This window comes from Colossoma macropomum, unplaced genomic scaffold (assembly GCF_904425465.1).
Source record: "Colossoma macropomum unplaced genomic scaffold, Colossoma_macropomum, whole genome shotgun sequence".
In the NCBI taxonomy this organism is placed as follows: Eukaryota; Metazoa; Chordata; class Actinopteri; order Characiformes; family Serrasalmidae; genus Colossoma; species Colossoma macropomum.
In genome coordinates, this window is record NW_023494793.1 from 14,284,393 (window position 1) to 14,307,697 (window position 23,305).

General features: G+C 39.2%; 2 protein-coding genes across 3 annotated transcripts; one reads left to right on the forward strand and one right to left on the reverse strand.

Annotated features, from left to right (window-relative positions):
• The first annotated feature begins 3,702 nt into the window (after positions 1 to 3,702).
• rfk (riboflavin kinase) lies at positions 3,703 to 14,238 on the forward strand. Of its 2 annotated transcripts, none has more exons than XM_036578573.1 (5): positions 3,703 to 3,838; positions 3,983 to 4,160; positions 8,830 to 8,981; positions 11,190 to 11,292; positions 11,407 to 14,238. In XM_036578573.1, the coding sequence occupies exons 2-5, from the start codon at positions 4,079 to 4,081 to the stop codon at positions 11,547 to 11,549; spliced, it is 480 nt and encodes a 159-aa protein (XP_036434466.1). In that variant the 5' UTR covers positions 3,703 to 3,838; positions 3,983 to 4,078; the 3' UTR covers positions 11,550 to 14,238. The 2 variants fall into 2 exon arrangements, with proteins under 2 accessions (XP_036434466.1, XP_036434467.1); XM_036578574.1 differs by having other exon boundaries at positions 3,706 to 3,838; positions 3,980 to 4,160.
• Positions 14,239 to 18,572: 4,334 nt separating this feature from the next.
• On the reverse strand, positions 18,573 to 21,700 carry LOC118813317 (proprotein convertase subtilisin/kexin type 5-like; the record flags this gene model as incomplete). Its single annotated transcript, XM_036578575.1, is given in 2 exon segments — positions 18,573 to 19,231; positions 21,514 to 21,700. Coding segments are annotated over 2 exon segments (612 nt in total), but the record flags the coding sequence as incomplete, so codon positions are not given.
• Positions 21,701 to 23,305: the final 1,605 nt, after the last annotated feature.

The following is a 23,305-nucleotide window of genomic DNA, read 5'->3' on the forward strand; positions in this document are numbered from 1 at the left end:
CAAAGCACATCAGGCTGAATGGTACACTGTTTATGTTGTGTCACAAGGCAAATTTTGACTTTCATTGCCGTTGCCTCCTTGGAAGCTCATTTGCTTCCTCTTCAAAAGAACAGTACAGCGCTTGTTATTTACAGCAGTTTTGAAAGACTAATTGGTTCCTACACTTTAAAAAAGATGGTTCTTATGGGATTCTTTAGGTAAGACAATGGGCCTCATTCACAAATATATTCCTCTGTTTTTTCTTAGTTTTGTTCTAAAGAAAAAGTCTATGTCAGATTCAGGACGTGTTCTTAAACCGCAGAATGGTTCGCACCCTTGTGCTCTTGAGTGTGTGTGGATTCTGTTCTTACCTATGAACAAATCCCAAATAAGTAAAACCAGAGAGGGTTCTTCTATTGTGACATCCTTGACATCGTAACAATAGCAGAATCTTTTTTTTAAAGATTTGAAAAGAACCATTTATAACACATTCTCCATCAATCTGAAGAACCATTTCACTATGCAAAGAACCCTTTAAGCATGCTTTAACCGTGTTCAGGGTTCTATACAGAACCATTGTCTTTACTAAAGAGCCCTTGAAGAACCAAACAATAGTATTTAAAGTTAGCCATAAAATGGAAATAAATGAAATTGGGCCAAAAAAACAGCTGTTGTGTATTCAGACGTATTCCTGTTGTCAAAGCCACTCCCTATACAACCTGTATCTGCCAGAACAGGTTTATCCAGAGGCTTAGGATTTTTGCATAGAATGACAGGTTGATGCTTCACTGTCATACATTTACATGTGGCCTAAAGATCAATTTATTACTAGATGAGGAAAAAGAGACATGCTTTCCAGTTTTCGGAGTGGAAACCAGTAAAATTAGGGCAGAAGACAAACTCTCTAGACTCTGACTATTATCACAGTGTGCTGAAGTGCTGAAGTTCCTGATGTCAGTGCTTTTCTTTATTAGTACAATGGCGTCCTCTACTGGTCATTTAACCAGCCTTTCACATTAAAGGGGAACGGCAACAATTGTTCAAATTTTCTGAACAATTCAGTCCTTAATATGTGAACAGTGATTCAGAGTGGGATGATGTGAAATGGTTCATTGTAGCAAAACTTACAGACTCAGATTTCTTTACAGTGGTGGTGATAGGAACCGGGGGTCGCCATGTCTATAACACAAACATTGCCATTTTATTTACTATCCAAAAACACCAGTGAACTCACACGTGCCTTCTGAGTTTTATATGTAATGTCGATGATGGTAAAATAGTGGTAAATCTAAAAAAAGAAGTTTCTTTGGGGACTGTTTTACCTCACAACACCCTGCATGTACCCCTCCGCCATGAGCTGATGAAAAATAAATATATTAAAATATGTTTTAGGCCAAAACCTTATCACAAAGCTATTGTAAAATAAGACATCTGGCAGCACATTCATAATCATTACATGACACAACTTTCTGTGAGGGAGCTTTTGGAGGTATTAAGCTCTTCAGATGTCTGGTTCCTATCACCACCACTGTGAATAAATTTGACTCAGTGGGGTTTTGCTTTGTCATTAGCATGGCAGCAGTTCAGCCCCAGTTTAACACAGGTTAATCCAGGAACTTTAGAGGTTTAACATGTGGCGGATGGATAGTAAAATTACATAATGATCAGCCCAACTAAAACAAATCACTGCATAATTAGGATATATTTTGCTATATAAAAGCTTTCAAAATAAATTGGTTAATATATTGTGCATGTGTATAAATATATATATATATATATATATATATATATATATATATATATATATATATATATATATTGAAAGCTTTTATATAGCAAAATATATCCTAATTATGCAGTGATTTGTTTTAGTTGGGCTGATCATTATGTAATTTTACTATCCATCCGCCACATGTTAAACCTCTAAAGTTCCTGGATTAACCTGTGTTAAACTGGGGCTGAACTGCTGCCATGCTAATGACAAAGCAAAACCCCACTGAGTCAAATTTATTCACAGTGGTGGTGATAGGAACCAGACATCTGTATATATATATATATATATATATATATATATATATATATATATATATATACATACATTGCATACATGGCATATATACAAACACACACATATGTAAATAGATAGATGACAAATTATCAATGTTGAAACTTTTTTGAATTTGATGCCAGTAACACGTTTTAAAAAAACCTGGGACAGGTGCATGATTACCACTGTGTTGCAACACCTTTTCTTTTAACAACTCTCTATACGTGTTTAGAAACAGAGGAGACCTCTTACCTCCTATGGTGCCTAAAATCTCAAAAGTCTATCATCACAAACAGTAGCTGTGGAGGGTTTGAGTAGGTCCAGACACACTGAGTAGCAGCTGCGAAGTGTCAATTTAGCTCACCTTCAGCACTGGAGGCTCGTTTTAGGTAGCGGTGGCACATACGGATGCTCGCTGGAGCCATTAGACCCTACACTGAAAGTGCTAGTACAGTGCTGATGAAGTGACGGTCGTTAATTAAACTGCCAGTAAAATGCCGGTGAAAGGAGTCACTAATAAAACTGCCGTTGCAGTACCAGTGAAGTGACGGTTGTTAAGTAAACTGCCAGTGCAGTGTCGGTGAAGTGACGGACGTTAACAAAACAGCCAGGACTGTAACGGTGAAGAGCCGGTGGCTTAAAAAACTGCCAGTGCAGTGCCAATGAAGTGATGGTCCCTAATAAAACTGCCAGTGCAGTGCCAATGAAGTGATGGTCCCTAATAAAACTGCCAGTGCAGCGCTGGTGAAGTGCAGGTCACTAATAAAACTGCTGTTGCAGTGCCAGTGAAGTGATACTTGCTAATTAAACTGCCAGGGCAGTGACGGTGAAGTGCTGGTTGCTAATAAACTTACCAGTGCAGTGCCAGTGAAGTGACAGTCACTAACAAAACTGCGAGTGCAGAGCTGGTGAAGTGCAGGTCACTAATAAAACTGCTGGTTAAGTGCCGGTGAAGTACCAGTCGGTATAAAAATTGCCAAGGCAGTGCCAGTGAAATAATGATCACTAATACATCTGCTGGTGCAGTGCTGGTGAAGTGCAGGTCACTAATACAACTGCTGGTGCAGCGACAGTGCTAATAAAACTGCCAGAGAACAGTAAAGCAAAGGACGCTATATAAGGCCTACTCCTATGTAGTGCACTTAAAAAATAATGACTCTGACACCCAAACAGGGCATAATATGTCTAAAAAAGAGCCATTTGAAATTCAGCCACATGTGCACAATCTCCCTACAAGGTATATACTAGATTAATACTACACTATTTTCGTGTAGAAGTCCAAATCTCATAACTCATATATATAGGTATGCACTATGTACACACCTAAAAAAGACGGTTCTTCAATGGTTCTTCAGTAAAAAAGTGGCTCTATATAGAACCATGAACACTCAAAGAACCTTTTGTATGAATAGGTTGTTTACATTAAAGGGTTTTTCAGGCTGATGGAGAATGTGCCGTATATATATATATATATATATATATATATATATATATATATATATATATATATATATATATGCTTTTTTTTCTTGTAGTTTTTATTTTCTAATTCGTTCAGCACGATGAGAATACTTTTATTTTTATGCTTTTATTATGAAGTAATTAATTTATACAACACGTTTGGGAGTTTGCGTCGGGCTTTTATTTTGAACGTGCCAAAAGAGGAACGACGCAGGCGAAGGACGCCCTCCCTAAAACCGCCGCGCCGCCTCCGTCTGAGCGCTTCTGTCCGAGTTTCCGGAGACTCAGCAGACCCAGCACTGCTTTAAACCATTCAAGACCACCTACAGACCCTCTCTCGAGTCTTCACAGGTGAGTCAGAGTCCGTTCGTTTATTTCATCCAGGTGTTTTGTCCTGTAGCGTCTACTGACTTCACACCGCGCTCCGAGTTCTAGAAGGATCTTCAGGGTCATCTCCGCGATCCCTGCGTGACATTTTCTCCATGTGTCCAGCAGGAGTTACTCAGCGTTGCGCTGCTGTAAGGGAGCTACGGCTACTTTCGCTTTGGGTCATCGCTGGTCGTCGGTGTAGCAGCAGCGCTAACAGTGGACATGAATGGCCTGCCGTATTTCTGCCGAGGACCGGTGGTGCGAGGATTTGGAAGGGGGAGCAAGGAGCTGGGAATCCCTACAGGTAAGAGGCTGAGCGGGCTAAATCAGGCACAGTGGCCGCGGTGTAGCTCTGGAGGGTTCTGGTCAAATTAAATATCACGACAGACATCAGGTTACAGTTCAGTGAGCATTGGAGAACTCAGCCAGTGACCCCGCGGTTCATCAGCCCCGCTACCGTCACTCTGGTGTTTTGTTCCGATTTCATCTCTTAAAGTGACCCCACAGGGGTCCGTGTGGCTTTGGTCATTCGACTATCATTTCAGACACCAGTCCTGTAAACCCAGCAGGAGCTGTAGCTGAGATGTTGCTGTTCCGTCACACTCATAACGGAAGTACTGGACAGCGGCCCGCGTGCCGGTGTTCTGACAGTTTGTCCTACCCATCGCGTTGTCCTACTGAGCATGCGCACATCATTATTCTAGCGGAGTGACGTCATGTTTCAAACGTTTTCTTGTGTTTTTCATGTTAATTCAGTACAGACTCAGCTTCAATTTAGGCCATCAAAATACCCCACCTACAGTTTTATGTTGCGCGCTTCCTTAGAAATAGGCAGTAGGACATTTGGACAAGGTAGCACAATTCGTCAGAACACCAGTACACAGCAGAACAGTGGCAAGTATGGGCAGTATTGCAAATTGTAATAAAAATAATTTTATATAAGAATAGTTTTATTTTCATGGGATGTACACAGCTTGGTTATGCATGTTCTGTCCTTATGGCGACCTTTTGAAGCGAGATGTACACTGGACTGGCTTTGACACTTTGCCCTGTAGCTGACCTTCTGCACTGTATGTTCTTGTGTTTTCATCTGCTCCGCACACCTTTTAGCTCAAGAAAGGAGAGATTATTAGCTAACAGTATAGCTCAGATGTGTAAAAGTAGAGAAAACCAAACCATGCAGAGCAGCAGGGGGAGCAGGGGGTATTTCACAAAGCAGGATTTCTCAGTTTAGCCTTATAACTTAAGCCTAAAGTTAGGCCTGTCCAGTTGGAGAAGAGTGAAGGAACATTCCTATTGGACAGTCCTGAACTTCGGGCTTACGTTATCTGGCTAAATGAGAAATCCTGTTTTGTGAAATACCCCCCATTCCTGTCTGGAATAATATTTGTCTCAGTAAGATACTGTACAGTCTTTCAGAAGTTTAATCCGTGATGTTTTTCCAAAGTTCTCTCTTAAACCTCAATACTGTAAAACGCAATGTTGTGTAGTTTAGCACCCATTCATTTATCTGATGTACTCTGAAAAGTAAAAAGAAAAGACTACAAATTAGATCTCGAATAGAAAAACGATAAAAAAAAACACTTTTCATGGTTACAGGAGCAGAAAAGGAATTAACATCGTTAAAATCATAGCTATTTTAAGATTTAAATGATAATGGATCAAATTATTAAAGGCCATTAAAAATAAAAATGACAACACTTCCAACATTTTAACACACATAACCACACATCTCCAAGTAAAGATTTTTTTTTTTGCATGATCTGCTAATAATGAAATTTAATATACTGCTGAAGTCCCTGATGTTGGATTAGCTCTTGGCCATTTTTGTAAAGCCTTTAATCTAAAAGTGCACAACTTTAAAAATATCACACACAAAATACATTGAGTCCCTGGTTCACAGCTAAACTGTCAGCATCGCTTAAAGCGAGAAATAAAGTCTCTTGCCAGACAGTCTGGTGATCCTGGTCATTGGTTTGCTTTTAGGCAGCTTAAAAACAAATGCACATCTGTGATAAGAAAGGCTAAATCTAAACAGTATCTGTTTTTAATTCCAAAATCACATTTAAACCCAGCAAAATTCTGGAACACAGTCTTCCTTCTCAGTCCCTCCTCTTGGTACTGCCAGTGGGTGTTCAACATGAGATCTGAATGAGATTTGTGTAGCTTTTAATAATCACTTTGCATCAGCTGGCAACTTATTTTCTGAAGTTCATGCAGGCCCCACTTTGTCCATTACTGATCCACATGTCCAGGTAATGCTGAAGCCTCGCTTCACTCAGTTGTTCTCCTGTAGTGACGTGGTTAATGCATTACTAGCTTTAAATTTAGTGAAATCGGATGATGGTGAGGATAAAGTTGATCCCTGTCTTTTAAAGTGTGCTACTCCAATGGTAGTCGGCTACCTAAAGTGTATTTTTATTCTTTTAGTTTTAGCCAGGATAGTTTCTTAGGTCTGGAAGGCTGCTTATGTAACCCCTCTATGTAAAGGGTGTGGATCATCTGACCTCAACAATTATAGGCCTATCCCAAATTACCAAGCTTGGTTAAACACTAGAATCTCTAGTAAATAATCAGCTATAATCATTCATCTCAGCGCATGCTATTCTTAGCATAAGTCAATCTGGTTTCAAATCAGCTTTAGATAAAGAGGCATTGTGCAGCCCTTTTTTTATCTTTTAAAATCATTCAATACAGTGGATCACTCAGCACTTTTAAAAAGGCTTCTTAGCAGTGGACTTGATCACATCACCTATAAATGGTTTGAGAGTTACCTCATGTACAGACAGCACTGTGTGACCAAATTTGTGCAGATTACTAACGGTGTCCCACAAGGCTCAGTTTTGGGGCCTGTTTTATTTACAATTTACATTGACAACATTGTTCCTTCTGTAACTGGATGTAATGTACATGTTTATGCTGATGACAGTCCTGCACTGTTCTGCAGATACTGTACATTCTGCTGTTAATGTCCTTCAGCACTGCTTTTGATGACTTACAAGTTGCACTCAAAGATCATAAATTGGTTCTTAATGCAGATAAAACTAAATTTGTGTTATTTTTTAGAGCCAGAAATATTGACTATAAGTTCAACATCTCTTTTAAAAGTGATACAAATATTAAGAGTCACAGTGTAAGTTACAGTAAGATTTATTACCTGCGACAATTCTAATACTCATCATTGTTAGCTGTATGTTAAGGATAGGTGGCCCTCTCTCTCCATAAGGCATGATAGACACTGGATTTTATTTATTTATAAGGCCTCTTTTATTTTCATATATGACTTTGTTGTTGTCTTTTAATGCAGGCCCTTAAAGAAACCACTCGAATGATTTAATTATGTTGCAGGTGCCGGTTGTTTTTACAACATTTGAAAAATTCTGTTTTACTTACTGTACTTTATCAATTTGATTTATTATTTTATTTAATCATCATCATTTACTTAAGTTTCTTATTGGTGCTGTTTAATGCCTGGTTTTCTCATTTTTATTTTATACTCTGTTATTGTGAATAAGGTCTCAATATATCAATATCTATCTATGTGTGTGTGTGTATATATATATATATTGTGTGTGTGTGTGTGTGTGTGTGTGCCATAGACATTCCAATTTTCTGCAAAAGATCACACTATGAAGCCCGTACTGGACTCCAGCCATTTAACGGGGGGTGTTGTTGCACGCCAGATCAGTTACAGTTCAGTGGCGCCGACCCCCCCTGGCAGAGCCTGACACCCCTTCATGCGAACGCGGGAGGTGGACGCAACACATTACGCTAGCGATTTCAGTTGTGTCTGTGTATTACTATCAGTTAATCTTTAATTGTCCTTCACAGCAAGCAGCACAACAGGACCCAAAGCCAAACACCGAGTGATGGCGATGGTTTAATTTATATATAACGAACTAAAGACTTTGGTCTTTGTCACAGAAGTCTAGGAAGGAGCACATTGGGAATGTGTGTTCTAGCATATGACCAGAGTTGCTTCAGTATATCCAAATGTGACTAGGAAAGACATCTCAGACAGTACCTTGATAAAACGCTGTATTGAGCACATTTTGTCTGAATGTACACTGAGCCACTTCATTAAAACCACCTTGTATCCGCACTCATTGTGTTGCGCTCATGCGAGTGGATAGACAACATATCACCCAGTGCCTCCACAATACTTAAATTATATATGTTAACTCGGCTTCTCTGTATGTGCGTAAATAGGCTAACTAACTTTATCTTAAGGCTTATTAAATGTGTCTTTGGCCAGTCTTGATGAAAATATGTGTCTGTTGCCTTGTTTAACAGAGCATTCATCTTGAGAAATATGGTAAAGGATTGTTTGCACTAATAGTAATGGTAACTTGCTAGTCAAAAAATTCACTGTTTCCAACCATAACCAGATGGACTTCATGTTCAGTTAATGTTGCTTAAATCAGCTCGGCAAGCCAATCAGGGTTTCAACAATAAAGATTCACTGTGTTACAGTTGATGTTTAACTAGTAACCCAACCGAAAATCAGCCAATGAAATACTTTATTTTCCATTGATTTGAATAATTACTTCAATTTAACAGTAATTGACGTGTTAGAATTCTGTGTGTTTTGTTTTAAATGTTCTTTTTCATGCATTTTGCTTAATTTAGCATTAATGGCGGCGATAAATTTATGCACATTCCAATTTTAAGATTGATTTAGGGTTGACAAAGTCAGCCAGTTTCAGTGTTGACCATGTTAATTCAATCATGTTCAGTTCAAAGCCCACAGTTGCTCTGAAAAGTTAAGCCTATAAGCAGGTCATAGGTTAAGGCTGATAGTTGATAAGGGAGCCAAGCTATTGTGCACTGATGGTCAGGCAAGTCCTGACTCATTGTAAAGAATGGCCAGCTTTTTTAGTACAAAATAAAGGCCCTGTGGAAGCTTGAATGAGTTTTAAAGTGACTAACTATATGTTTTGTAACCTTTGTAACCTTATTCATATCTGCCACAGCAAACTTCCCAATGTCTGTAGTGGACAATCTCCCTGCTGACATCAGCACAGGCATCTACTATGGCTGGGCACGAGTGGACAGTGGAGAAATCCACAAGATGGTGATGAGCATCGGCTGGAACCCGTACTACAAAAATACAAAGAAATCAATGGTGAGTCCTCAGTCTGTGACTGAAGTGGACGCTGTTTATAATGTTTGTACTAGATTAAGTCGTAGCAGTGATAAAAGAAATTAACAGAGTGAAAAGAAGAATGCCACTAGTATGAATGAATAGATTATGGTTCTACTACAGCAGGGGTGGCCAGACTTAGGCCCAATCCCATTTCACCCCTTGTCCCTACCACTTAGCCCTTAGCCCTCTGTTTTGCGCGTTCACGTCTAGGAGTAGGGTGTCCCAATTTATGTTGAGATAGAGGGGTAGGGCGAAGTGTCAAGGCTACATGGCCCTCCAAACGGAGGTTTTTCAGAGGCTCACTCCAAACAGAGTGTTATGAGACGGCAAAGATGGCTGCGCGAGCCATAAAATCGCTAATAGCATGCTAATGCCTCGGTAGCTAGCTAACTAACTTTCCCGTTCCACCTTAAATAGTCCAGCAGTTCTGATGCCTGAAGCACCAGAATGTAACTGCCGCAACATTTAAGGTGGAACGGGAAAATTGGAACAAGAAGCTGGTGAATATCTGACTTCAGCTTCATATCACCAAAGAATTAGCGGTGGGTGATAATAAATAATTGTCTTATAAATAATTATTTATTATATAAATAATAAATAATTGTCTTTGAAAGCACATGATGCCCTAAATGTCACTAAAGCCCAGCAGTGAGGAGCTGAACTTCTCCCTTCTTTGCTATCACTGAAGACGGGTCGGGTCGCCTGCCGAGCACCATTAGTAGCTGTTAATGAAGCGATGTTTTTGTTGTTATTTTTTTAATTTGAGGGTTGATGCCCCATTTCATAGGGCAAGAATTTCAACCACTACCCCTTGTAACTCAGTTCCAAGGGGTTAGAGTGACACTCGAAAACAAGGGGTAGGGGTAAAAAAGAAGAAATGGGATTGGGCCTTAATAAATAAATGTTCTTCACGCCGGTGGTCAGTATCTCCACTTGTCCGTGTGCCACCATGGCAGGTTACATTCTGTTAGCTTGTAACTGCTAGCTACATATTGTTACACCTGCATTTCAGTTAGTAAGCTGATAATTAAGCCAATGAAGATGATTCAAGGGCGATAATCATGTTGCTGGGAAAGAGAACAGACAGAACTAGAGATGAGGAATCTAATTTTACACAGCTTGCTAAATAATATTAAATAAAATGTACAGGCAGTGTTTGTTTGACTTTTACTGTTGAAACAATGGGCTTTAATAGGCCGGCAGGCTACGGTAGAGTAAATCCTCTGTCTCTGCTGGGGGATTCCCAGAGTGCAACATACCGTGCAGTATTTTACATACAGCTTAAGTGTCCAGAGGGTTCAGATGAGTTGGAAATGTATGAAAATATATCATGTTTCCCACAGGCATGGCGGAATAGAAAAAAATGAACAAAAATATATATTCTGTCTTTGCCTGAGAGAGTGGGGTATGAGCAAGTTTCTAACAGCCCTGTGCTGCAGTAATTTTCCTTTGGTTTCATTTTGGTGGTAGTAATTTGAGACTATACAGTCTTTTGCAGAAGTTTGGGCATCTCTGTAAGTGAAAATGAATGAACACATCCTCTACAGAGACACTTCAGCACATTTTAATGCACATTTATTGTTTTTTAGCTGAACTTAACATACTACGGGGGAAGAAAATAACGTACCGTGTGCAAAATTTTAGCAGATTTTATACACTCTCAGAAATAAAGGTACTAAACTGTCACTGGGGCAGTGCCCCTCTTGTCACTGGGGTGGTACCCTCAAGAGTACATCTCAGTACCTTTAGTCATAATTGTACCAGAAATCATTGAAATTATATTTTTTAAGCTGTACTGACTCCACACACCCCGTCTCGTCTCCAGGCTTTTATTGTATTGTTCTGTTTTAAAACAAATATGTACTTTTCACCTGATAAATCTTATTTAAGGTGCACAATTGGACCTTTTAAACCACTGTTGTACCTTTGAGGGAACATTTACACTGTTTGTACCTTAATGAATGAAAAATGTACCTGAACAGAACCTCTTTTTCTGACAGTGTGTTCTCTGTAGAGGATGTGTTAGCTAATTTTCACTTAGTAGAAACAACAAAACATGTCATTTGACTGAGGTTTTCAGACTTTGGTCTATAGATGGTCTGTTTTACTCTTAATTGTGTACCTGTTACTTCAGTGCAGTTTCTGCTTAGACTGTGTGTTTATTGCTTTCCTTCATATTTCTGACAGGAAACACATCTGATCCACAAGTTTAAAGAGGATTTCTACGGTCAAACGCTAAGTGTGGCCATGGTGGGCTACATTCGCCCAGAAAGAGGATTCAATTCACTTGGTAAGACGTGTGACCCCCTTCACATTCACTTCTTCGTTGACAGCCGCACACATGCACTAGATACTGACTCACAGCCAAGCCAGCACTGTAACTTGTATGTTCTGTGTTTTCCAGAGGAATTGATAGCAGCAATTCGTGGTGACATTGAAGAAGCGAAAAAAAAGCTGGACTTGCCAGAACACTTGAAACTGAAAGAGGACAACTTTTTCAGATCATCTGTATCCACAACGAGCGATGAGATTATGAACGGTCACTGACTTGACCCTATCACTTGCCTGTTGTGTCCCATCTTCCATTTTCTTGGGGTAAAGCCACTGCAACATGCTTTAAAATGTTATTTTTATACTATAGCATTTTAGAGGAAGGTTTACGTGTCAGTGTGGAGCTGCTGAATGGTGTTGGTAATGACTGCAGAGCCAGCTTTGTCACTACATACTTTTCCAAGGTCAGTCTGTATAAAGAGATGAAAAGGCAGGAGGAGTGGGGTTCCAGTGTTTGTCATGGGGGAAAGTATAAGCATTACCATGTACACGTAGCATATGGTCTATTGCTCTAGACAGTTTTGGCCTATTTCTCTGTACTTAGAAAAGAACACACAAACCCGTTCAACTCAAAACACGATTATACTAGAAGACAACAGGCAGCTGCTGAAGCATCTGAAGCAAGAGTTGGCCTCATACCCGGTGTTAATATCCGTCTTTAGTGATCTGATCACAAGTGGACAGCAAGACGTATAACTAGGGCTGGGCAGTATGAATGTTTATTATTATTATTATTATTATTATTGTGATGAATTGCTTCACAACATGCTTTACCAAGCATATTGTGGATATTGTGTTTCTAGAACTCCAAATAACTGTGTTTTACTACAGAGCATAATTAGGCCTGATTAATTGGTTTTATTGCAGGTCAGTATGTGATTAAAATCATTTGTACTCATAGTTTTTAATAGCATTTTTAAATATCGCACAATTTTTGTCCATTCTAGCGTAATATTTGTCAGAAAACAATACATATTGTGATATGTATGTATGTAATATTAGATTTAAATTGCCCACCACAAGGTAAAAATGCGTCTCCAGTGACTCAGATTTCATGACTCTTCATCTCTATAATATGTCACAATCATGACATGATTTTGCTGATTAATAGTCAGAAATAATGGCAGTTAACAATGGAATAGTCTTTTTTCCATTATATGGAACTATTACAGTACAAGCCTACCTCCTTCATAGCTCGCTTTACTTTGTAGCTAATACTAGCTTGTACCTAGAATCATGTGTAGAGCTGAGCAAAGCTTACAAGCATCTCTCAAGTGTTTAAACGTGAGAGAAAAATACTTTTTCTGCAAGCATACATGCTAACATTAATGTCCGCTACTTTGCAAGTGAGTAACCAAACGTTAAAAGCTTTGTTGTTCTTGCAAGACTCATTATGTGACCCAGTAAATGCACATCTTTTGCATTTATTTGTCTGAACTCAACTGGTGAAAACGCATCTAGTTCACAGTCTGATTGTAGTCGGCTTAAAGTAAAGCTGTAATAGTTGCTGTCAGGAACACACAGATCTTCTGCGTTCGCAGTATAATTGATATGTGGTCATAAACGTCACCGACCACCTCCGAAGGTGGACCGAGCAGTTGGATCACAGTGCGTCTCTGGGATGCACTGGACCCTGTTCACCTTTACATTACTGATGTCTACTTATCTGGTCACCTGAGAGGTGTTTAATGTCATGTGTAGTAGGGGCTGTCCATTCACTGCAGCTCTTACCCGTTTGAAGCAGCTGCCTTGTTGAGGTCTATTATAACTTGTTTCAAGCTATTGGATTTTCTCTTCTTTTCTAAGTGCAGGGAAACAAATTGTAATTATTGTCTGCGGTACAGAAGCGGCACACAGAGATCAGGTTGACCAATGTTGGCGTATTCCTTTAAGAAAGGCTGGTGATGGATCCCCAAAACAGAAAAAAAAAGCCTTCCCCTATTGTGTAACATTTATGAAGGACGTCTCAGTGGGGAGGAAGAACCTTCAGGACAGTGAGACTTATTTAGACTGAGTTTTCTGTAACATTGATATCACACTGTGTAGCAGATCCGTCACAAGACTAAACGGGAGTGTCTGATTTCTCACCCCATCATATAAGCCTGGTTCTTTACTCAAGGGAAGATCCTGCTTTTGTAGTTGAGAATCAGGCATGTTCTAATGAACCAGGTGAACATTTTCAAATGAGTTGTGATGATCTTCTGAATATTTAAGAGTATGCATACAGTTGTATAAATGTGTGTGTAAATAGAGATGATGGAGCCATTCCCTTTTAAGTAATTTATTTGTCTTGTGTTTGTTTTGTATTATTTGTAATAATTGATTGACCTTTTCATTCATATATAATTTTATACATATATAAATGTGGTTGCGTGGGGCAACTGCAAGATTCCAATGGGCCTTGACAATAAACCTTGACAAATCATGCTTTTCCAATGATCAGGCAATAATGGAATAATGGAAACACCACATGAGATACTCACACTCACTGGCTATTTAGTCTAAATACCTACCATAGAAGTGCCCTTTGTAGGTTTACAGTTTAGAGAGATTAGTCAAAGTAGGCATTGAAGAGAAACTACAAATAGAAGGCTTTAAGGCTTATTTGTGTTTATATATATTTTTATACTTCTTTGTGGGTTTATTTGTCCAAGAGGTCTAATATACACGGATATGCATACTTCGAACTAGCTCAAATGATATCAACTGTTTGAAAAAAAATCTTTTGTGCTGTATTTGTTTTTTTTGTGATGATTGTAACATTACATGGCAATTTTACAAGCGAAATCCCACTTATAACTGAGTTAAGTGCTTTTAAATGATGTGCTTTGGTACTTAAGCCGTTTGCATAGTACATACATTATGCATATATACGCTGCTTTCAGAATAAAACCTTACATCTCCATTTTTGTCGTTTTTCAGTTTTTGACGTTTGAAAATGCCTATTTTCCTTTACATTGTGTGTAAATCTCATGATGAATGTATTAAAAGAAATTACCCAGAATGACTTGGAAAAAACTCTGGTTCTATTGACACATTAAAAGTAAAGTATGTTTTTTCATTCTTCGTGATTCATTTTGGAGATAAGAGGTTTTGTTCCGACATCAGCTTATATATAATATATATATATATATATATATATATATATATATATATATATATATTACTGAGAACACAGAAGTCAAAGACATGAGCATGTACAAGCAGTTGGCTTCTGGCTCAGCTCCAAGGATAACATCCAGGCCAAGTATAACCCAGCATGTACCCCGTTTGTCTAAGCTAACTTATTCTAACAGCACATCATGTCAGCTTCTACTGTGAACTAACAGTATTACTGACTGTAGCTCATCTGCTGCACAGTTTATCAGCCCCCTTTGACCTGTACATCAACGGAATTACATTGTAGAACCACCACTGACCAGATATTGCTTGGGTGGTGGATCATTCTCAGCACTGACTTGGTAGTGGCGGTGGTAGTTTGTATTGCACTGGTACAAGCATCACTGCTGAACTGAGAATTGTCCACCGACCAAAAATACCCAGCCAACAGCATCCTGTGGCCAGAAACTGACCACTGATGAAAACCTAGAAGATAACCAACACAAGCTGTCCAGCAATAGATGAGCTGTTGTCTCCAACTTTACATCTGCAAGGTGGACCAACAGGATAGGTGTGTCTAATAGAGTGAACGAGAGTGGATGTTTTTCCACACGTCCAAAGTTTAGTCTTGCAAGTTGGTTGAATGTCCAGCGTGATCCAAGCAATTCCAAATGCATTCAATGATATTGAGGTCTGACCTCAGAAAAATCTGCAAGACGAATAACTAACTTTTTGACTGGTGGGCTTTGACTTCTCCTTGGTGTATCTGATAAAATGGGGTGTGAATATTTTATGTGGTGCTTCTCTTATTCTATATACCTCCCATATATTCAAATGTGCTCACAATCACAATATTACTGCAGATCTCCTTTATCATAACCACACATGATTGACAGATCTGTCGGAGAACCTTTTGTGTCATATGTTTTTAAAATGAGCTGTGCTTGTTTAGATCAAAACTTGACTGAAACTAGATACACCCAGTGAAAAGGTGTGCTTCAAAACATTTTACCCATTATGTTGTGTGCATGTCTCCCATAGTCAGTACACTGGTAAACACGCTTGCCTTCGTATGTAAATAATTACAATTTCAGCACAGCTAGCATTCTTAAATGCTTGTGTATCGTGTATGTAGTGTGCTGTAAATGCGGTACAGTGCCTTAAACATCAAAAGCAAAACAACAGAAATAAATAAACCCATCTTGGTGTTCCTTGAAGTTTATAACATGCTCCAACTTCAAATGTACATTTTCCTCAGTTTTTTGGGGAGTGCTCTGTCCACGTCCAATGATACAAATCATCACCGTATCAAAATGGGGGACATTAAAGCCATTGTAATGCTCTTATTAAGCCAGTAGCTGGTAAATAACTGTCTGCTCATTACTACTATGATGAATTACGCATTTCCCAGCACAGGTTTGGTCTATAATGTGCTTATTTTCTTTTGATTCATATCAACACCCCAGTAATAAAACACAATTAGCTCACAATAAAGACAAACTGACCCTCAATTCTCCAGTAAAGATTTCCAGTTAACATACTAAGGGGTTAACATCCCCTATAAGAATTACATGGGGTCTGCATGAACTGTGCTTATTACAGTTGGTCAGATGTTAGATTAAGTCTTAACCTGTTCCTCTAGATTAAGTGTTAACTGTATCTGACCTGTTAGATAAGATGTCTTCATATCAATAAATGATATGCAAAAGATTATGATGTATAAATACTCAAGTAAACATGCACTGGGACTTAATCCAGTCTAGTTATTGCTTAAGTAAGTAGTAATGAGCAGCCCACTAGTGAGGGCGATTAAGCCTAATAAGAGCAATACAGTCTGTCCAGCTGTATGTACAATGTCAGCTTGTCTCCCAGATATTCTGTCATTAAAGTTGCTAAAACTCAAATCTGTCTTTGTAACTTGCTTTTGCCTCAGTTGCTTTGGGGACTGCAAACATCTTAATGAACTTAGACTTTTATTTGTTGGCTTTAAAGTTATATTTGCTGTATGGGGTAGATAATCAAAACACAGTTGGATCTCTTTGCATTAAAACACTAACATCTTGTAGTTAGCTGTGTGTGTTGATTTCTCTTATCAGTCTCTTATCCGGCTGGCAAATCAGGGAAGGAAGAATCATTGTGACTCAGCAGCCAAGGGATCTCCTAATCTAGGGGTCGGCAACATGTGGCTCCAGAGCTGCATGCGGCTCTTTTACTAGCCCTGTTGCGGCTCGACCGCAGAATTAGATCTTTAGGTAAAATTAAAATAATCTTCCATTGCAGTAAAATAAAGCTCTGCTGATCGTTCTAATACAGTTTTAACAATAAACAGTCTTAAATGCTGGAGTTAATGTAGCCTATATCTGCTAATTCACCCTTTAACTCTGAAGGCACGCAGAGTGCTGGTCACCATAGCAATACAGACAACAGTCTCGCCTAGCTAGTAGCTAACGAAACGAGGTGGAATGGGAAAATTCGAACAAGAACCTGGTGAATGAGAAATCGACTTCAGCCTCGTAAAAAGTTGAATGTTTAGAGAGATTTTACAAGAAATCATCTCACTTTTGAGGAAAAGTTTCCTGTTGGAGATGTGAGAAAAGCGGCTATAGCTGAGCTAAAGCTTAAAGCAGAGCAAAATAAGTCTGCGCTTTCATTTATATATTTTTGTCCTGTAATAGTACATCAGCACATACAGAGATATATTTACAGCCAAGATGGTAAAATGGACATAAAATGTTGTGGCTCCCAAGGTGGTTTGATTTTTGTTGAAAGGACAAAATGGCTCTTCTTAACATTTGGCTTGCCAGCACCTGGCCTAATCCGATCCAGTGGATTGGTGTCGGGGCTAGATACCACCATGTCAGTGTTACTGCAGTGCTGAGAATGATCCACCACCCAAATAGTACCTAGTCCATGGGGGTCCTGACCACTGAAGAACAGGGTTAAAGGGGGCTAACAAAGTATGCAGAGAAACAGATGGACTACAGTCTGTAACTATAGAACTACAAAGTGCACCTATATAGTAAGTGGAGCTGATAAAATGGACAATGAGTGTAGAAACAAGGAAGTGGTCATAATGTTATGCCTGATCGGTGTATGTTCATAACAGAAAACAAGCAAAGGCCAAGAAATCTGCGGTTATAATAATAATAAATCACAATTTTTTTTCTTTTGGTAAACATTGAAAATGGATCCCACAGACCTGAAGACCATATGAGGGTTTCTGGTATGCAGTCTAATTACAGTACTGGCATAAAGGTGACGTAAAGGTAAACATTATCTACAACTTGCTGCACTGAGGTGAACCACAGCTATGACCAAGCTGAACACCTCCAACACCAGAAATATTTGATATTTAATACCGTCACCACAAATGATTTTTCAAGATGTTATCGAAACATTACTCTCCCTCAGGGCAACATGTTTTGCAAACTGTCTAGACAAGTATAAACAATATGTGTGCTCCAGTAATTAGAAGTCATTAAAAAGATCAAAAACACGTGTGATGAAAATCAGAAAACAAACACCTTCTCACCACAAATGTCAGCTTACGCAAAAGGAGACATTACTGAGGAGATGAAAGTTTTTGAACTTTCAAGAGCTCAAAGATAATTAAAAGTGACAGAGAAAATGGGACTCATAACAACACAAGACCTTGTAGACAACCGAAACTGTCCCTTTTAAACAGTAACCTATATACCCTATAAACAGTACTTAAAGCTTTCATCTTTGGGAGAAAGTCAAGCTCCACTCCTGTCTCAGATCTGAAAAATCCAAGTGTTTCTGTCCATCCCTTCGCTGTGAGAAGACAACTCAACACTATGAGTCTGAAAGGATGTGTAGCTGTCAAAAAGCCATTTCTGAGAAAAAGAAATGGACAGAAAAAGAAATTTTGCGCTGAACACTGAAACTGGACTTCTGAGTGTATGGCAGTCTATCTACTGATGAGTCTGCATTTATATCTGAGAATAATTAGAGCATAAAAAAGCAGAACATGTAACCAACTTCTAAGACTGAACTGAAAGTGAGTCTCCTGAAAAGAATGGAAGGTGTTCTAAAGGTAAAGAGTGGACACAATAAATACTTTCTTAAAACTGGAAAATGAATAACTTGTCACTGGAAGTCAATAATAAGAAGATGATGTTCAGTTGATCCTGAAAAAGGTCATTTTTAGTGCTGTTATTGTTTGATGCATCAATACAACTTTTTTCCAATATATTGGAAAATACTTTTTATTGACATTGCTGATTACTTGTTCATATTTATCTCATTTGTTCTTCATTTTTCTTAACACATTTCTAATAAATAATTTTCTGGCAGCCAACGAAAGTGGAAAAGTGCTACTAAAGAGTCCCACATACTTCAGTCCTACACACTTCATCTGAAGGCATAGATGGAGTCGTCATACTCCATCTCCACGTCGTCCTCTTCCTGGTCTAAAAGGCCGTACTTAAATTTCTTATACACCACTCCATCCTGCCCCATGTACACGATCTCATCTTCACTGTCCTTGTCCTCCTCTTCATCATCGTCTCTATCGCAGTACTCTGCCTGAATGCTGTCCCGCAGGGTGGCAGAGGTGAAGGAGGGCTCTTTGTCCACTTTGGTGTAGCCCTTTGATTTGACAGATGGAAAGGAGGGCAGTTTGGGGCGCCAGTGCATGAAAAGGAGGACCACCACTCCTACGGCCAGCAGCAGGAATATCGCTATGATGGCAACAAGGGCGGGGTTACCTGCAGGCACCTGCTCTCTGCTGTGGAAGTCAAAGTTGATCCCGAGGACGCACCAGTCTAGAGACAGAGCTGTGAGAGAGCACGTTTAGAGATGGTTACAGAGGTGCTGACCAGAAAGCGTTTTTCTTAAACGATGCTTTTCTCCAAGATGCTAATATAGTAAAACCATAAATGTTCTATCTGTAATTTTACATTTTGCTGTTGTCGGAAGAAAACTTCATATAATACCTAGTGCCCTTTACATTGTGTGTAAATTTCATGATGAATGAACCAAAAGAAATGACCCAAAATGACTTGGAAAAAAGTCTGGTTCCATTGAGTTACATTAAAAGTAAAGTAGGTTTTTTCCTACTTTTTATCATTTTGGAGATATGAGGTTTTCTTCTGACAACACTGATTTGGGGCATATGTTCTCTGAGCTGGCTTAAAAAATGAAGAACTGTGAATCTAAAAGGATGTTTTCAAATCAATCTACCCAATCAGTTGTATGCAAAACATTCTCGGTCAACACATCCGCTACAGAGAACATTTTTCTACAGATTTTACTGCATGATTTCTAGGTATTTGCTGAGTTTAACCTTTTAAACTCTTTGAGACCACCGGTGGTTCCAAAACGCACTTTGTCATATTCTTCATAACTTTCATATTTCATAAGCTACATTCAGAAAGTGGGTGTCGTATGAGAGCTGTAACTGTCTTCTTTCCAGTCAAATATACGGGTAATGTAATTTTAAACCCTTATAATAAAAGAAGCTGAACTTTTTTGTCTACTGAAAGTCGACCCATTTTTCCGCAAATCTGGGCTATACACTATAAACAGATGGCGTCTCTTCAGTGATCTGCTCTATAAAAATTACTTTTATACAATAATACAAAGAGCGCCTAAGATTTTTGGCTTTCAGCAGTAAATCTTAAGCATATAGCAATATGTGTATAATCATAAAACACACGTTCTGTCAGTTTGAGGGGAACTTTTACAAAAAACAAATAAAATAAAAATTAACATTTATTTTGTGAAAAATTTGTCTTATGATTTGGTCATGTGAATTCAGATGGAAAAACCAAAATATACCCACGAGCATAAGAGATAAAAACTAACATATGAAATGTGCAATAACTTTTTCACAGGCCACAGATTCAGCAAATAAACAGGAAATGTGCATTAAAACGTGCAGTGTTTTCTCTGTGAAAAATCCACAAAACATGTCATTTGACCAGGGGTGTTCAAACTTTTGCACATGACTGTATGGCTAAAAAAAATTTTAATCACTTAATTTATGATCTTAAAGGAATGTTTTGGCAAAAAAAAACATTTTTTTTCCATTTACCCCAGATATGGTCCATCAGCCAAGACATGTTTGGAGTCCAAAATTTACTTCTTTAGTTTAGAACTGGAGCTGCAAGGCTAACACTGCTGACTAAAATACATCCCCAAAGCATCTCTCAACTCGTTCAAACCACATCCATGTCTTCATTAAGGGTGTGCAGACACAATGTGGTTCAGAGTACAGCATGACTTACTGTGAACTATAAAAATGAACAGCTGAACAGCAGCTTTAGAAAACAAGCGTTGTGCCAAATTCAAGTCAGAAAAGTCACACAGGCGTGTGGACGCTACAGATTACACTCACAGTTCTGTTGTTTCTGTTTATGAACAACGGTTAAGATTTTCTAACTGGAGATTGTAAAAAGAAACATCAGAAATCACAACTCTAGCGTCCAGATTTCGGCATGACATGGCCACAAAAGGGAAGCCAGCTCTGCTGGGGAGTCAGAATTCAGCAAAACACCCCGTTGTCTAAAATGGCTGACTGCAACGTTCAGCAACATGGTGAAGTTTTGTTTATTCTTATAGCTTACAGTAAGTAATACTGTGCTCCAGTCTGCTCCGGTTTGAGTGGGTTAAGAGTTTTGGGCCATGATTGACTTCTAGACAAGGGGAAGTGGAAAAACGTGTAAACTGACATTTCACTGTACCAATCCTTTAAATTCAGACTCTCAAACATCTCATTGTTTTAAAAAAGAGAATGGCTTTTCTCACACTTTGTAGGATGTATTTAAACTGAACATAGAACAAACCAATAGGCCTCGTTCACCGGTACCTACATTTTTTCTTAGATTTCATCTTGAGAAAGGTCCTAAGAAAAAAGTCTACATCAGATTCATGGCGTGTTCTTAAACCGTAGAACTGTTCAAAGCTTTGCGCTCGAGTGTGTGTAGATTCTGTTCTTACCTACAAACAAACCCCAAATAAGAAAACGTTGGTTTAAGAAGTGGGGTTTAAGAAGAAACTTCTTCTTAAGAATTGTTGGTGAGGCCCACTGTTTTTAACACAGGACAGAAGGTCTTACCATCGCCGCAGTGGCAGCACTCCCAGGGCACCGGGGAGGAGTCCATGTGTTTGTCTCCACAGCAGGATAAACATCTCCCATCCTCAGTGAGGCGCTCTAGAGCATGGCAGCTGGTGCAGTTGTAGGGCCCTGGGCCTGTACACTCAGTACAGGACGAGTGACATGGTACACACTTCACCTCTGGGCTCTGTGCACAAGAAGAGGAATAAAATAAGAAAACACAGAATTTAACGGGTGTTAAAGGAATACTCCAGTGCTTCTCAACCTAATTTGTCACAACTATATCACACTATTGAGCACCGATAACAATAATTTCAGTGTTTAGGGTGTTCAGTGTCGCTGAAGTGTCTCTCTCAAAGCTGGTGACTATATAAGATTCAGACATAAGAATTCAAATCTATAGAAGAATTCAAATCTACCACCATTACACCAGTGAATTCCGGGTTTTTTTTTGGGAGCCAGATCATTTGGCCCAGCGCAGCAACAAGAGCCACCGGCTCTTTCAGCTCCCAAACGGCTCTTCATTTAGTACTTTTGGCTTTTATAATTCAGTCAATTTCAGCAGTGCTTTGACCTTTGATTGGGATGTGTGCATTTATATCACTTAAAATGTTCAATGTAATTACAGTAAACCTTACAATTTCCCGAAATACCATTATTTTACACATTAGGTTTGGTGTAAAAGCATTAATGTAAAAGCATCAAGCACAATTACAGATTTATATCGAGCGCTTATTTTGAATGTTAAAATAAAATAATAAAATAAATAATAAACCTTCCAAAACACCAACCATCCGAAACAAATCACACTCAGAACACAGTGTGCCACATACCAAACACGAAACAAATGACAATGTGCAAAACAGCAGCATCACACCATTTTTAACAGGGAAACATTTTAAGACTGTCTTGACGAAGTGCCTCAAGACGTGCTGACTCGGTTTCTTCTCTCTGTCTTGGAGAAGATTCTTTCTGAGGGGACTGATGTCGCTACGATGCACAGTCTTCCTGCCATCACCTTGACAAGTCGTGGGTAGTTTGAGGCCTCGGTCTCCCACCAGCTCAGCCTGCCTGCGGCTCTTTGGATAAGGTGCTCCTCAAGATAGGATCTGACATTCAGCATAGCATTCCTTCTTGCACTTGCAGTGTCTCCTGATGCTCTTTCCTCAAAGATCCTCCAAACAGCAGATGTTAGTGGCTCCACTTCTAGTGCCCCTGCTCCTCCCTCTTGGCCTCCTGGTGGTGGAGCCGCCTGGCATCTGGGGCAGCAATCTTGCTGCTGCTGTTACTCATCTCCAGCGTTGTTGTCATTGAAGGCCAGCTTTTGGAACCTCAGGTCCAGTATGGTGGTTTCTGAAAGTACAGTATAGTATTCCATTCTGTGGAACTTTCTTTCCATAGATGCACAGAAAGCAGCCACCTGCCGCTTTCCTTGTGGTTACTGTTCCTTTCGTCTGGTGGTGGGCTGCCACTCACTGCGGACCCTTGCACAGGAGTAACATTTTGGAGGCTGTCACATAGCTGAAAAAACAGAAAGCAGTACCTGAGAAAATTCTGCTCTGTTTTATTATGTGGTATATGGACTTTATGTTTATTATTGTCTATTATCACTGCTATTTATCTCTAATATGCAGTTCTAATATGTAATTATATAATAATAAATAATGTAACAACAGTTGTCCACTGTACCTGTCTGCACTGATCTCCACAGTGACCTGCTCAGAGATCCAGAACAGTGCGTATCTCTTGCACCTCCCATTCTTCTCGACTCAGTGTATCAGCAGGTGCGTTG